General features: G+C 72.6%; 2 protein-coding genes and 1 long non-coding RNA gene across 3 annotated transcripts; all 3 read left to right on the forward strand.

Moving 5' to 3' along the window:
• Positions 1-516: 516 nt before the first annotated feature.
• On the forward strand, positions 517-1,834 carry LOC311220270. The gene is made up of 3 exons (XR_014619217.1): positions 517-664; positions 1,482-1,504; positions 1,648-1,834. It is a non-coding gene; the product is annotated as an uncharacterized lncRNA (long non-coding RNA).
• Positions 1,835-2,182: 348 nt separating this feature from the next.
• Positions 2,183-4,420, forward strand: ZC3H10 (zinc finger CCCH-type containing 10). The gene is given in 3 exon segments (XM_084303734.1): positions 2,183-2,248; positions 2,767-3,756; positions 3,758-4,420. Coding segments are annotated over 2 exon segments (1,179 nt in total). The 5' UTR covers positions 2,183-2,248; positions 2,767-2,797; the 3' UTR covers positions 3,978-4,420.
• A 562-nt stretch (positions 4,421-4,982) lies between these two features.
• On the forward strand, positions 4,983-11,999 carry ESYT1 (extended synaptotagmin 1; the record flags this gene model as incomplete). Its single annotated transcript, XM_084303664.1, is given in 29 exon segments — positions 4,983-5,291; positions 6,100-6,141; positions 6,293-6,427; positions 6,536-6,609; positions 6,729-6,801; positions 6,879-6,968; positions 7,105-7,160; positions 7,253-7,376; positions 7,453-7,629; positions 7,904-7,986; positions 8,110-8,158; positions 8,244-8,261; positions 8,263-8,334; positions 8,419-8,511; positions 8,615-8,686; positions 8,768-8,788; positions 8,790-8,855; positions 9,576-9,725; positions 9,807-9,944; positions 10,185-10,362; positions 10,462-10,540; positions 10,654-10,702; positions 10,816-10,842; positions 10,844-10,906; positions 11,152-11,249; positions 11,339-11,411; positions 11,519-11,605; positions 11,700-11,848; positions 11,939-11,999. Coding segments are annotated over 29 exon segments (2,706 nt in total), but the record flags the coding sequence as incomplete, so codon positions are not given.
• Between the last annotated feature and the right edge of the window lie 4 nt (positions 12,000-12,003).

The following is a 12,003-nucleotide window of genomic DNA, read 5'->3' on the forward strand; positions in this document are numbered from 1 at the left end:
CCTGATTTTTCCACCTCTCTGCTCCTCTTCTCCCCCCTTCAGCTCCCTGGGGGCCCGGGGGCAGGTCGGGGAGGGGGAGGAACCCCAACCTCATTCCCCAGCAGGAATGTTTTAGGGTTTCTTTTGGGGTTTTTAAGCAATTTTCTCTCCCTCGCCTGCTGAGGGGGGGCAGCGGGCCCAACCTTTCACCTCAGCCCCCGCCCCAGGTCTGTGCACCCCTGGGGCTGGCTGGAGGTTTATTTAATTTTCTACTTTAAAAAAATACAAGACAAGAACCCACCCAATTATTTAAAATGTGGGAAATATCCCGAGAAGCCCCCCCCGGCACCGCCTCTGTTCCCCAATAACCCCCTGACGGGTGTGTGGGGGGCGGTGGCTCTCTCCCGCCGTGCAAAATGGCGGCCGGCGCGCGGACTACATCTCCCGTCGTGCCCCGCGGGGCGCCCGCGCCTCCCGTCGTGCCCCGCGCAGGGGGCGGGGACTCGGCGCCCGCCTATAAATAGGCCCCGGCGGGGGCTCCAGGCCTCTCTCGGCCGCCGCCATTTTGTCGGCCGCCGCCGCCGCCCGCCTCCATCCGCCGCCATCCGCCGTTGGAGCCGCCGTTAACGCCGCCGCCGCCCGCCGGGACTGAGCGCGGCGGCCCCGCGCCGCCATGAGGGCCAAGGTGAGTGGCGGGGGAAGGCCGATGGCGCCTCGGAGCGCGACGCGGCCTCGGATGCGGCCTGGGGGGGCTCTGGGTGCTGAGGGAGTGGGGCAGGGGCTGGGGGGGCTGGGCCGGGGGGGGTCCTGAGGGGGGTCTCCAGGTGCCGGGGGAGGAGGGGGTCCCTGGGTAGGGGGTCCCAGGGGGGTCCCAGGGGGGTCCCAGGGGGGTCCCTGGGTGCTGGAGGGTCTCGGGGGGTCCCTGTGTGGGGGGTCCTGGGGGGGTCCCTCATTGCTGGGGGGTGCCAGGAGGGGACCGTCCCCGAGGGGGTCCTGTGGGTACTGGGCAGACCCTGAGGGGGGTCCCCATGGTGCTGGGAGATCCCTGAGGGGGGTGGGGGTCCGAGGTGCCCGGGGTCCCTGGGTGGAGGGTCCTGGGGGGTTCCTCAGTGCTGGGGGGTGCCGGGGGGGATGGTCCCCGAGGGGTCCCTGGGGGGTGAGGGTGTCTTGAGGGGGTGGCAGGAGGGGACGGGCCCTGAGGGGGTGCTGTGCAGGCCCTGAGGGGGGTCCCCGCGGTGCTGGGGGGGGGTCTTTGGGTGCTCGGGGGGTGTCAGGGTGGGCAGGGTCCCGGGGAACCGGGGCTGTCTGTGGGGGATGTTCCGGTGCCCCTCTTGCAGCAGGACCAGGAGCAGGTGCAGGGCCCGGGGGCTGCTCGGGGCGCATTGGGCTTGGGGGGGGGGGGGGCAGAGGGGTCCGGGGGCTCCGCGGGGCTGTGTCAGGGGAACCCCGGGGTGCTGGGTCCCGGCCGTGCTCACTCACCGGCTGCTCTCCTCTCTCCGCAGTGGCGCAAGAAGCGAATGCGCAGGTAGGTGGTGGAGGGGGGCTACCGGGGGGTGCTCCTTCCCTGGCGCTGCCCCTTCCGCGGGGCCGAGGCCCGGGGGGGGGGGATCCCCGGCTGCACCGGCCCCGTGCCCGGTGTGCGAGCACCGCTCCGCGTCTGTCCCCTAGGCTGAAGCGCAAGAGGAGGAAGATGAGGCAGAGGTCCAAGTAGGCGCCGCGCCCGGCCCCGGAGCCCCGGAGCGGAGGAACCGCGGGGGAGCAGCACGGGGAGCTGGCAGCGGGGCCGCGTGGGGACCGGGGCTGCGCTGTGTAACGGCCCCGGGGCCGCCAATAAAGCTTGGATGTGTTCGTTGGACGCGGGCTGCTGCTGCTGTGGGGGGGCGGGGCGCCGGTAGGGACCGGGGGGCACCGGGGGCAGGGACCGGGCACCGGATCCCGGGTGCTGGGGCCATGTGGAGGAGCCGGGGGGAGGCGGCGGGCGGGGCCCGGAGCGCTCCGTGCCGGGGCCGGGACCGGGGGTGGGTTCAGGGCCGGGGGGCGGCGGAGCGGGGCCCGGGGGGGCCGCACCGGGCCGGCGGCGCGCGGCTGTGACGTCACGGAGCGGGAAGAGGAGCGCGAGCCCCGCGCGGCACGCCGGGAAGTGCCCCCCGAGGCTTGTTCCGGGTCGCCCCGGAAGCACCATAGAGCGCTTCCGGCCCGGCGCAGAGCGGCAGCCGGAAGGGGCCGCTCATTGTTGGCGCTGGAGGACCCGCGAGGAGACCGCGAGCGGGTGAGTGCCGGGCCGGGCCGGGCCGCGCCGCACCGGGCGGGGCCGCTCCAACACCGGGGGCCGCCCCCGCGCCGCCCCCCGGGGCCTCGAGGCGGCTGCGGCCGCTCCGCTGCGAACCGGGCCCCGCCAGGCCCCGCTCCGGGCCTGCCCCGGGCCTGCGGGCGGTTGCCATGGCGACCCGGGGGGGGGGGAACCGCGCCCCCACCGCCCCTCCCGGTGCGACCGGGCCCGGGCCCTGCGGGGCGTCACGGGCCGGCGGCCACGGTGCCCCGGCGGCTCCTGGGTCCCGTATAGGCCGCCCTCATGAGGGCACCGGCACCGGGTGGCGGCCGCGCGGGGCTGCCCGGGCTCTGCCGGTGACTCCCGGAGCCCCCCGGGGCCGCACCGGGCCGGGCCGCGCCGCCCCCTGCCCGCGGTGCCCGGGGCTACCGGGGGGTGGGGGCCGCCCGGTGCCCCCCGGTGCCGCCGCCCTGCGCTCACCCTGCCCGCCCCCCTCCCTCCCTTCCTCCTTCCCGCAGTGCCCCGAGGCCGGCGGCCCCCGCGGCCAAGATGCCCGACCGGGACGGCTACAACAACGGCGGCGGCGGCGGCGATGAGGTGGGCGCCAACGCGGACGACATCTGCCGCGACTTCCTGCGCAACGTCTGCAAGCGGGGCAAGCGCTGCCGCTTCCGGCACCCCGACATCAGCGAGGTGACCAACCTGGGCGTGCGCAAGAACGAGTTCATCTTCTGCCACGACTTCCAGAACAAGGAGTGCGTGCGCCTCAACTGCCGCTTCATCCACGGCACCAAGGAGGACGAGGACTGCTACAAGAAGACAGGCGAGCTGCCCCCGCGCCTGCGGCAGAAGGTGGCCGCCGGCCTCGGCCTCTCCCCCGCCGACCTGCCCAACAGCAAGGAGGAGGTGCCCATCTGCAGGGACTTCTTGAAGGGCGACTGCCAGCGGGGCGCCAAGTGCAAGTTCCAGCACCTGCAGCGGGACTACGAGTACGAGGCGCGGGGGATGGCCGCCCGCGAGCAGGGCCTCGGCACCGCCGTGCGCCGCTACGACGCCATCTACGACCCCGACCGCTACGACGACCACGAGCCCGTGCTGAAGCGGCGGCGGGCGGACGGGCTGCACTTCGACACCTACGAGTACAGCTTCACCAGCCCGCGGACGGTGGAGTACCGGCTGCTGGAGGAGGAGAACATCATGCTGCGCAAACGGGTGGAGGACCTGAAGAAGCAGGTGAACAACCTGATGGCCACCAACGAGGTGCTGCTGGAGCAGAACGCGCAGTTCCGCAACCAGGCCAAGGTGATGACGCTCAGCTCCACCGCCACGGCCACCGAGCAGACTCTGGCCCCCACCGTGGGCACCGTCACCAACTACAACCACAGCATCGCGCAGACGCACACCACGCTCAGCAGCCAGGCCCTGCAGCCCCGGCCCGTTTCCCAACAGGATTTGGTCGCCCCCGCCGGTGCCCAGGCAGCGCCCCCGGCCAACGCCGCCCCCCCCCATGAACCCCGAAATCACGCCGCTCTCGGCCGCCCTGGCGCAGACCATTGCCCAGGGCATGGCCCCCCCGGTCTCCATGGCCCCGGTGGCCGTTTCGGTGGCCCCGGTGGCCGTGTCGATGGCGCAGCCGCTGGGGGGCATCACCATGAGCCACGCCACCACCCCCATGGTGACCTACCCCATCGCCTCGCAGAGCATGCGGATAACGGCCATGCCCCACTGACCCCCCCCGCAGCACCGCCCGCCTCGGGGGGGGGGTGAGGACAGGAGGCGAGCGGGAGCCAAGCCCCAGCGTGGGATGGAGAAACTGGGGGGGCTCGGGGGGGGCACAGGAAATGGGGTGCCCCCCCGGTGGGTGGCTGCGGCCACTGTTAACCCCGAGCAGCCACACGTGGGCTTCAGCGTGGCGGCGAATTCAGGGAAATGGGGGTTAACGGGGGGGGGGGGCGCGGGGTGTGGGGGCCTCACGGTGACCCCAGCCCCTCTGCTGGCCCCCCCCCAGGACAGAGGGACAGCTGCGAGGGGGGAGCCTTGCTCTGGACTCAGCCCCCAGCTCGGGGGGCTGTGAGCCCCAGCACCGGGGCTTGTGGCACGGCTGGGGGGGGGCAGCACCCTGTCCTGGTGTTGTGCCCCCCCCCGGCCCGTGTAATGTTTTCGGCTATTAAAGGACGCGACCTGCGTGCGCTCTGCACCAACGTGGGAGTCAGTGGGGGGAGCGGGGCTGGGGGGGGGGGGGCAAAGAACCGAAAGGGGGGGGGGCAGGACTTTGTTTGGGGGGGGGGGCAGGACCTTTTGGGGAGGGGTCAGGACCTTGGGGAGGGGGTTCAGGGCCTGGGGGGGGGGTGTTCAGGGCCGGGGGAGGGCTCAGGACCCGGGGCTGCCCCCTCCCCGCAGGCCCTGAAGCCGCGGCCCCCGCGGGCGCTCCAAAAAAGGGCAAATGGCGATATGGGCAGGAATGCAAGAATTATGGCCGGGGGGGGCACGGGCGGGGTCCCGGGAGGGGAGAGATGGGGAGGGGAGGGGGGGGGGGGAGCAGCGCGCCCCGAGAGCCCCGCCCCTTCCCCTCAGCGCCAATCAGCGCGCGGCACTCTGGTCCTTGGCGCCAATAGGGAGCGGGGGGCGTGTCCTGCGGGGAACGGGCGTGGTCTGTTGGAGGGCGTGTTTGTGGGCGTGGTCACCGTCTGACTGGGGGCGTGTCCAGCGGGAGGGCGTGGCCAGTGTTGGCGCGATGGAGCCGCGGGGCGCGGGTTCGGGTCCCGGTCCCGGCTCCGGTCCCGGCCCCGGTTTGGGCGCGGCGGCGCTGGCGGCGCTGGGCCGGCGGCTGCTGTGGGCGCTGCCCGCCTACGCCGCGGGGCTGCTGGGGCTGGGCGCGGGCGCGGTGCTGCTGGCGCTGGCTCTCTACGCCGGCTGGAGGCGGCGGCGGCGAGCCCGGCAGCGGGGGCTGAGCCTGGCCGCCCGCCTGCAGAGCGACGAGGAAGCGGCCGTGCGAGCCGCCGCCGCCGGGCTCGGAGCGGCCCGCGGGGAGCTGCCGGCCTGGGTAAGCGGGGACCGCCCGCGGGGACCGCCCGGAGACGCTGCCTGCGGCGGGAGGGCGGCGGCTGCGGCCCCGGGGCGGGGAGCCCGGTCCCCTTCCCGGTCCCGTTACGGTCCCGTTACGGTCCCGGTCCCGGTCCCATCCCGGTTCCGTTCCCGTTCCTCATCCCCTTCCTGGTCCCGGCCCCGGTCCCCTTCCCATTCCTCATCCCCGTCCCGGTCCCTATCCTCATCCCCATCCCCTTCCCGTTCCTGTTCCCGTTCCCCATCCCCTTCCTGGTCCCGGTCCCGTCCCCGTTCCCCTTCCCGGTCCCGTTTCCCCGCCCCGTCGCTGCTGCGCTGCTCCCCCCCCCCCCCCCCTCCCGTAGCCCCCCGCCGCATTGCACCACCCCCGCTCCGGCCCCGAGGTCCCCCCCCCCGGTTCCGCTCCCCCCCAGGACCCCGCTGCCTCCCCCCCCCCCCCAGCCCCACCCTGTGCCCCCCCCGGGGTGCCCGTGCCCGCAATCCGTTATCTCCCGCGGCTTCCGCCGTGCCGTGACTCACGGGGCTCGGGGGGGGGGCCGCTTCCTGCCTGCCTGCAGCCTGGGGCGACCACAGAGACCACATCCCCCCCCGGGGGGGCTGGGGGGGGGCCGGGACCCCCCCCCTATGGCACCCAACGCGGTGCCCCCCACCCCGGGACCCCCTGAAGGAGCTGGGCTGCAGCCAGGCGTTAGGCACAGCCTGGGGGGGGGGGGAAACTGAGGCACGGGGCTGGCGGTTACCGACCCCCCCCGCGGCACCGGGGGCCTCATAAGGTGCCCCCCCCCCAGGTGAGCTTCCCGGACGTGGAGAGGGCAGAATGGCTGAACAAGGTGAGGAGCACGGCCCTGCAACACCACGGCCACCGCCGTCCGGCTGGGCGCTCATCCCCTCTGTCTGTCCGTCTGTCTGTCTGTCCTTCTGTCTGTCTGTCTGTCTGTCCCTCTGTCTGTCTGTCCTTCCCTCTGTCCGTCCGTCCTGCAGGTCCTGGCCCAGGCCTGGCCGTTTTTCGGGCAGTACATGGAGAAGCTGCTGACGGACAGCATCGCCCCGGCCATCCGCGCCTCCAACAGCCACCTGCAGACCTTCACCTTCACCAAGGTGGACATGGGCGAGAAGGTAGGAGGGGGCTGTCCCCCTGTCCCCCTGTCCCCTTGTCACCTCCCCCCTCCCCCCAAATCAGCCCCCCCCCCCCACGGCCCCCCTCCCTCACCGCTGTCTCCGCAGCCCCTCCGGGTGCTGGGGGTCCGGGCGCACCCTGGCACCCACAAGAGGCAGATCCTGCTGGACCTCAACATCAGGTGAGTGGGCAGAGACCCCCCCCCGTAGCTGCTGGGGCTCCCCCTTGTTGTTTGGGGGGGGCAGCGGGATGGGGAGGGTCCTGCTACGGCCCCCCCCTCGCCACGTCCCCTCTCCCCAGCTACGTGGGTGACATCCAGATCGACGTGGAGGTGAAGAAATTCTTCTGCAAGGCGGGGGTGAAGGGCATGCAGGTGAGGGGGGGGGCTGTTTTGGGGGCTGTGAGGTGGGGAGGGGGGGGGTCCTGCATCTCAGCGCTGCCCCCCCCCAGCTCCACGGGACGCTGCGGATCATCCTGGAGCCCCTCCTGGGGGACGTGCCCATCGTGGGGGCCCTCACCATGTTCTTCATCCGGCGCCCGGTGAGTGCCCCCTCCAGGGGGACCGACAGCCCCCAGCCCCCCAGGCAGGATGGGGCTGGGGTCCCCCAACCCCTCTGCCCCCCCCCCAACCCCTCTGACCCCCCCAAACCTCCTCTAACCCCCCCCAAAACCCCAGACCTTGGACATCAACTGGACGGGCATGACCAACCTGCTGGACATCCCGGGGCTCAGGTGAGCCCCAGCGCTACGGGGGGGGGTTCCCAGCCCCCAGGGCCGTGCTAAATCATGGCCCCCCCCCTCCCCAACCACGTCCCCCCCCCCAGCTCGGTGTCGGACACGATGATCATGGACACCATCGCCTCCTACCTCGTGCTGCCCAACCGCCTGCTGGTGCCGCTGGTGCCCGACCTGCACGAGGCCGCGCAGCTCCGCTGCCCCCTGCCCCGGGTACGGGCTGTGTAGGGGGGGGGTTTTTTGTTTTTTTTGGGGGGGTCCTGGCACCCATCTGACCCCCCCCTTGCAGGGCGTGGTGCGCGTGCACCTCCTGGGTGCCCGGGAGCTGCGGAGCAAGGATCGGTTCATGGGGGGGCTGGTGGAGGGCAAGTCGGACCCCTACGCCGTGCTGCGCGTGGGCACCCAGCTCGTCACCAGCCGCGTGGTCCCCAACGAGCTCAACCCCACCTGGGACGAGGTCTACGAGGTGAGGACCCCCCCCCCCCCGTGCCCCCAGTGCGGCCCCCCCCCCCTGCCGTGTTGGTGTGTGACCCCCCCCACCCAAAAATGTGGGGGGCTGTGGGGTCCCCTCTGTGCCAACCCCCAGGGGGTTGCGGTGTGTGGGGGGGCTTTTGGGTGGCCTCTGGTGGGTTTTGGGGGGTGGGAGCACCCCGAGGGGACCCCCCCCGTGGTAATGCTGGGCCTAAGGACCCCTCCCCCTCTGTGCCCCCCCCCCCTCAATTCACCCCGTCCCCCCCCAGTTCATCGTGCACGAGGTGCCGGGGCAGGAGATGGAGGTGGAGCTGTTCGACAAGGACCCCGACCAGGACGACCTCCTGGGCCGGTGAGGGGCCGGGGACCCCTGGGGCTGCAGCCCCCCCCCCAAAAGAAAACACCCCCCCCCCCCCCCCCACAAAAAAAATAAACCCACCAAACCCTGAGCTCACGGCCGCTCCCCTTCCCCCAGGATGAAGCTGGATTTAGGGGAGGTGCTGAAGGCCAGGGTGCTGGACGAGGTGAGGAGGGGGCTGCGGGTGGGATTTGGGGAGGGGGGGGGGCACGGGGGGGGCCGTGCTGACCCCGCTGTGCCCCCCCCGCCAGTGGTTCCCGCTGCAGGAGGGGGGGCCAGGGCCGGCTCCACCTGCGCCTGGAGTGGCTGACGCTGCTGTTCGACGCCTCCAAGCTGCCGGAGGTGAGGGGTTGAGGGGTGGGGGGGCCGGGGGGGGGCTCTGCCACGCTTAACGCCCCCCCCCTTTCCGCTGTGCCCCCCCCCCAGGTTTTGCAGAGGAACCGCACGATCGCCGCCAAGCCCGACCCCCCCTCAGCAGCCATCCTGGTCGTGTACCTGGACCGGGCGCAGGAGCTGCCCGTGAGTGGGGGGGGCTCTGGGGGGGGGTCAGGGGGGAGTTAGGGGGGGGGCCATGAGGTGCCCCCCTGACCCCCCCCCACCCCCCCAAAAAAATTCCATGTAGATGAAGAAGCCGGGCAAGGAGCCCAACCCCGTGGTGCAGGTGTCGGTGCAGGACGTGACGAGGGAGAGCAAGGTGGGGGGGGGGCACAATGAGGCCCCCCGGGGAGGGGACGGGGGCTGGGGGGGGTCCTCTCACATCGCACCCCCCCCCCAGGTGGTCTACAACACGTGCTCCCCCCGTCTGGGAGGACGCCTTCCGCTTCTTCCTGCACGACCCCGCCAACCAGGACGTGGACATCCAGGTGGATCCCAGCCCCCCCCCAAAAAAAATCTGCCCCCATTCCCCCCATGCTACCCCCCAAATCCTGCCCCCCTTTCCCCCCGTGCTTCCCCCAAATCCTGCCCCTATTCCCCGTGTGCCCCCAAAATCCTATCTCGACTCCCCCCCCATGCTCCCCCCAAAATCCTTCCCCCAAATCCTGCCCCCATTCCTCCTGTGCCCCCCCCCAAATCCTGTCTCCATTCCCCCCATACTGCCCCCAAATCCTGCCCCTATTCCCCATGTGTCCCCAAAATCCTGCCCCTGCCTCCCCTCCTGTGCTCCCCCCAAAATCCTTACCCCAAAATCCTGCCCCCACTCCCCCCCCACGCTCCCCCCCAGACTCTTTCTCCCCAAATCCTGCCCCCATCCCCCTGTGCCCCCCCCCCCAAATCCCATCTCCTTCCCCCCCCACGCTCCCCCCACGATCCTCCCACTCCCCCAAAACCCTGCCCCTACACCCCATACCCCCAAAATCCTATCCCTACCCCCCCCATGCTCCCCAAAACCCTTCCCCAAATCCCCCCCCTACCCCCCCGCGCCCCCCCACATCCTTCCCCCCTCTCCCCCCCCCACTCTCCCCCCACCCCCTTCCCCACCCCATTTTCCTCCCCGTTCCCCCCTTTTCCCCCCCTTCCCCTTTTTCTCCCTCTCACCCCTTTTTTCTCCCCTCTCTCCCCGTGCCCCCCCCCGTGCCCCCCAGGTGAAGGACGACCCCCGGCAGGGCTCCCTGGGCTCCCTGTCCCTGCCCCTCTCTCGCCTGCTGCAGGCTCCGGAGCTGACCCTGGCGCAGCCGTTCCCCCTGCAGCACTCGGGGCCCTGCAGCCGCCTCTACATGAAGCTGGTCCTCAGGGTGAGGGGCTCGGGGGGGGGGGGGCTGGAGGAAAGGGGGGGGGCCCTCCTCACCCCGCTGACCCCCCCCCTACGCCCGCAGGTTCTTTATCTGGACGCCCCCGAGGGTGGTGCCCCCCCCCCCGGGCACGTTGGAGCTCCCGGTGGGCGCCGATGCCGGCACCGGGAGCGCACGGCGGCCCCAGTAAGGCCAGTCCGGACCCCCCAGTTTGGCAGCGAGGTGGGGGATGGGATGGGAATGGGGGGGGGTGGGAGGGGGGGCAGGATGGGGCTGAGGGGCTGGGGGGGGTAGGGGCTGGGGGAATGGGGGCAGGGTGTGCGGGGCAGGACCCCCCGTTGTGCCCGGTACCCCCAAAACACCGTGTCCATGTGTCCATGTCCCTGTCCCCGTGTCCCCCTCCCCGTGTCCATGTCCCTGTCCCCGTGTGCCCCCCCCCGTCCCCGTGTCCCCCCCCCCCAGGCCGTGCTGCGGATCCACCTGCTGGAGGCTGAGGACCTGGTGGCCAAGGACAACTTTTTGGGGGGGATGGTTCGGGGCCGCTCCGACCCCTACGCCAAGGTGCGCGTGGGCCGGCCGGGCCTTCCGCAGCCGCGTGGTGAAGGAGGAGCTCAACCCCCGCTGGAACGAGATCTACGAGGTGTGGGGGGGGGGGGGATATGGGGGGCTGTGACCCCCCCCAGAGCACGGTTGTGGTGTTGGGGGGGGGCCCCTCGGTGACCCCCTCCCCGTCCCCCAGGTGGTGGTGGACAACCGTCCCGGGGCAGGACGTGGAGTTCGACCTATAAGGACATTGATAAGGATGATTTCCTGGGCAGGTGGGTGCTGGGGGGGGGGGCTGGGGGGGTCTGGAGGAGCTGGGGGGGGGGCGCAGCAGCGGTGGGACCCTCCCTAACCCCCCCAATTTCTCCCCCCCCCCTGCCCTCCCCAGGTGCAAGGTGCCGCTGCGCCGGGTGCTGAGCAGCCGCTTCGTGGATGAGGTAGGAGAGGGGCTGGGGGGGGCACGGGGGGAGGTGGTGGGGGACACCTGGAGGGGGGGGGAGCACACGGTGGGGGGGGGGTCTCACCCTGCCCTCTCCCTCCCCCCCCCCAGTGGCTGCCCCTGGAGGAGGTGAAGTCAGGGGCGCCTGCACGTGCGGCTGGAGCGCCTGGAGCCGAGCCCCAGCGCCGCCCTCCTGGAGCAGGTACAGGGCTGGGGGGGGCGGGGGGGAGGCACCGGGGGGGGGCCCCTGAGCCAGGCCCATCCCCCCCCCCTCATCCTCACCCCCCCCTCCCCATCTCCCCTGTCCCCCTTCCCATGCACCCCCCCCATGTTCCCCATCCCCCACCCTCACTGCCACCCCCCCGTCCTTCACTGCCCCCCCCCCCTCCCTGTGCCCCCCCCCCATTCTGTGCCTGCCCCCCCCCCTTCATGGTGCCCCCCCCCCAGGTGCTGCACACCAACAGCCTCCTGCAGCCCTCCCGGGCGAGGAGCTCTCGGCCGCGCTGCTCTCTCCGTCTTCCTCGACCGCTGCCGCCGACCTCCCGGTGAGTCCTGCCGGGGGCCTGGCCCCCCCCCGGCCCCCCCAGGCCCCCCCTTGGTGACCCCCACCCCCAACCGCTGTGTCCCCCCCCAGCTCCGCAAGGGCTCCAAGCCGCCCGCTGCCTTCGCCAGCCTGGCCGTGCGCGACATCTTCCTTCAAGACCAAGGTGGGACGGGGGGTTTGGGGGGGTCCGGGGGGGTCTCAGTGGGTCTGGGGGGGGGTCTGGGGGTTCTGGGGGGGGGTTGCTGACTGCTTCTGCCCCCTCCCACCCAGACCTGCGCCCCCAGTGCCGAGCCGGTGTGGGATGAAGGCTTCTCCTTCCTCATCAAGCGGCCCCACGTGGAGGTGCTGGAGCTGCAGGTGGGTGCCCCCCTCCCTGGGGGGGGGAGTTTGGGGGGGGGGGGGGGGAGTGGGATTGGGGGGGGGGGGGGCTCTGAGCCGCTGTCGCCCACAGGTGAAGGACGAGGGGGGGGCAGCCCCTGGGCTCGCTCAGCCTCCCCCTGCCCCAGCTGCTGGCGGCCGAGGCGCTGGCCCTGGACGGGTGGTTCCCCCTGGCCGGGGGGGGGGCCCCGCAGCCAGGTCCTGCTGCGGGCACAGCTCGGGGTGAGTGGGGGGCATTTTGGGGGTGGGGGTGGGGGGGGGGGCACAGACAGCACCTTCCTCACCCTCCCTGTCCCCTCTCGGCCCCCCCCAGTCCTGGTGTCGCAGCACTCGGGGGTGGGGGGCCGGAGCTGCCCCCGTGCCAGGGGGGGACCCCG

This window comes from Netta rufina (genome assembly GCF_964035555.1).
Source record: "Netta rufina genome assembly, chromosome: 30".
Lineage (NCBI taxonomy): Eukaryota > Metazoa > Chordata > Aves > Anseriformes > Anatidae > Netta > Netta rufina.